General features: G+C 40.2%; 1 protein-coding gene across 1 annotated transcript; it reads right to left on the bottom strand.

Moving 5' to 3' along the window:
* Positions 1-768: 768 nt before the first annotated feature.
* Positions 769-1802, bottom strand: LOC145485331 (melanocyte-stimulating hormone receptor-like). Its single transcript, XM_081464012.1, has one exon. The coding sequence runs from the start codon at positions 1800-1802 to the stop codon at positions 840-842; it is 963 nt and encodes a 320-aa protein (XP_081320138.1). The 3' UTR covers positions 769-839.
* Positions 1803-2268: the final 466 nt, after the last annotated feature.

Here is a 2268-nt window from a genome sequence, read left to right as displayed (position 1 = left end):
TCCCTCCTGGAGCGAGAAAGAACGGTAAGAAGAGAGAGTCTGGGAACGAGGTTGATTTTTCACTCGGGTCATAAATACCCAGTGTTCTTTCGGGCACAAAATAACCAACAAATTGAAAAAGCAGAGTCAAGTTCGAACTGTAGACGCTGGTCTAATGCTTAACTAGGAATGAAATAAGACGCCCCTACGCGAAATTATGAGATGTGGTTTACATGATAAAGGAGAAAAGTGACATTTAAAGTTGTATTTATTTTGCAAATAAGGCTACTAAAGCTGTTGTTAATAACATTAGAAAGCGCGGCAGGTGTTGATCTTCCGAGTACTAGAAGGTTCTAGCTTCTTCCTGTTTGCTTTGAAGCTCTGATATAAACTCCCCTTTAAAACCAGTGTTTAATAATATATTCAAGGACACATTTGCAATCTCAAGCTCGTGTAAAATTAAATTTCATAGATTATCCTTCTTTGTTATCTACAATCATGGAAAAAAGTCTTGGGACAAATTTGCACTTTTGGCACTTTTGCACAGACGCCAGACAAACAGACAAACAGTCGCGCGCGAATACAACTTCACCTACCTCTCCCCCTACCCCACATACAATGTTGAAAACTAGTACCTGCAAATTCTCCTGAGTTTCAATATTTTATTTAGAAGGGAGGGGGAAACAGCAACGGAATTTCAAAAGGATAGCAGTGCTTTTTCAAACATCAGTGGTAAAGCCCAGATAATTCGGTGCATTACACAATGTCCCAAGAACTCAGGTTCTCCACCATTGTAACTCTATTTTAATTCGCTTTATTTTGTAAGGAATAACAGATGCATAACACTACAATAAATTAAACTAACTCGGTGAACAGCAAAGAACTTGTCTGATTGTCCTCTTTACAGCTTGTCTCACTTCAGTTATCTTCCAACAGTAAAGAAACGGGTTTAACGACGAGTTAAGGTAAACTAAAGTCACTGCTAATTGCCAAGCAAGAAAACTGAATGACGATAGTTTACCGTGATCACTGAACAAGACTGACACTACATTATAGGGTAGATAACACACAGCTAGTACCAACTGCAACCACAGTGCGCTGGACACTACCTTTCTGTATCGCACTTTGTTCAGTCGAATGGTTTGGGTTGGATTGTCTTGTTGGACAAGGCCTTGTGCAACTTGTGCTTGCCGCTTTTGCTGATGGCGTAGCCCGAGGAAAATCTTTGTGTAGCAGATGACTGAGATTACTACAGATAATGGCATGACAGTGTAACAATACCAATAGTTTATAAGGCGGTTTACAAGAAAACACATCGCAGCGACAGTGGACACAATCCAAAAGGTAGCTACGATCACGTAGAGTCGCTTCAAAGTTACAACTTGTCGGTATCTCAGTCCTAAAAGCAAAGCGAAAAGTCTGTCCACGCTAATAGCAGTTAGTACAAGCAAAGATACTGAACATAAAATAAAGCCGGAAATATAACTAGAGTAAAATACGTAGCGACAAAAATCCCAATATTCCTGAACCAAGGACATCCAATAGACGACAAGGAGAGGCTCCGCAATAAGACCAACACAAAGATCAGTAACTGCCAGACAACGAAGCAAGAGTTTGGACGGAGGATGAAGGGAAGACTCCTTGCGAAGGGCGACTAGCATCAGAGTATTCCCAAGAAATGCAGTAACGGATAGAAAAACGTTGAATGCTGCGAGATATATCAACTTGTCGTGTGATCCACCTGTCAAAATGTTCGAACATAACGGTTCTACGATTATTTCGGTCTCCTTTCCACCTCGAGTAAAGTTTTTTTCAGCCATCATTCTGTACTGTTAACGAAAGATTTCTAAACAGGATTCAGTGGATATTGCACGAAATTCCTAATTTACATGACGCCTTTGAAACGGTGAATTAAAACTTCCTGTATTTCTTCTCCCGTAATAACTGCGCAATTATTCAGAAGGAAGATGGTTTAACGTCAATCGTGTTAGCAGGTCATCTATTACGTAATTTGCAAAAATGCCAACTGTCTTGTCAAATGTTGATCAAGTGGCCGGATGACTCACATATCGAGTTTCGCTTCGCCAAGAAGGTTTGGGAGACGAGTAAATTTGACTGCAGAAACAGTTGTCATAGGTTGTGTATCATCTGGAGAAAAATTCCGAAAATTTCGGTTGGAAATTTCTGTCATTGGAATAATCTTTCTCAAAAGAACTCGCCATTTTGATCACCAGTTACGAGGGGCCCTGAAAACTGAAAGACTTAGAACTAAGGGAAACCGGAAGCTAA

This window comes from Orbicella franksi, chromosome 4 (assembly GCF_964199315.1).
Source record: "Orbicella franksi chromosome 4, jaOrbFran1.1, whole genome shotgun sequence".
Taxonomy (NCBI): Eukaryota; Metazoa; Cnidaria; class Anthozoa; order Scleractinia; family Merulinidae; genus Orbicella; species Orbicella franksi.
This window is presented reverse-complemented; position numbering and strand designations above follow the sequence as displayed.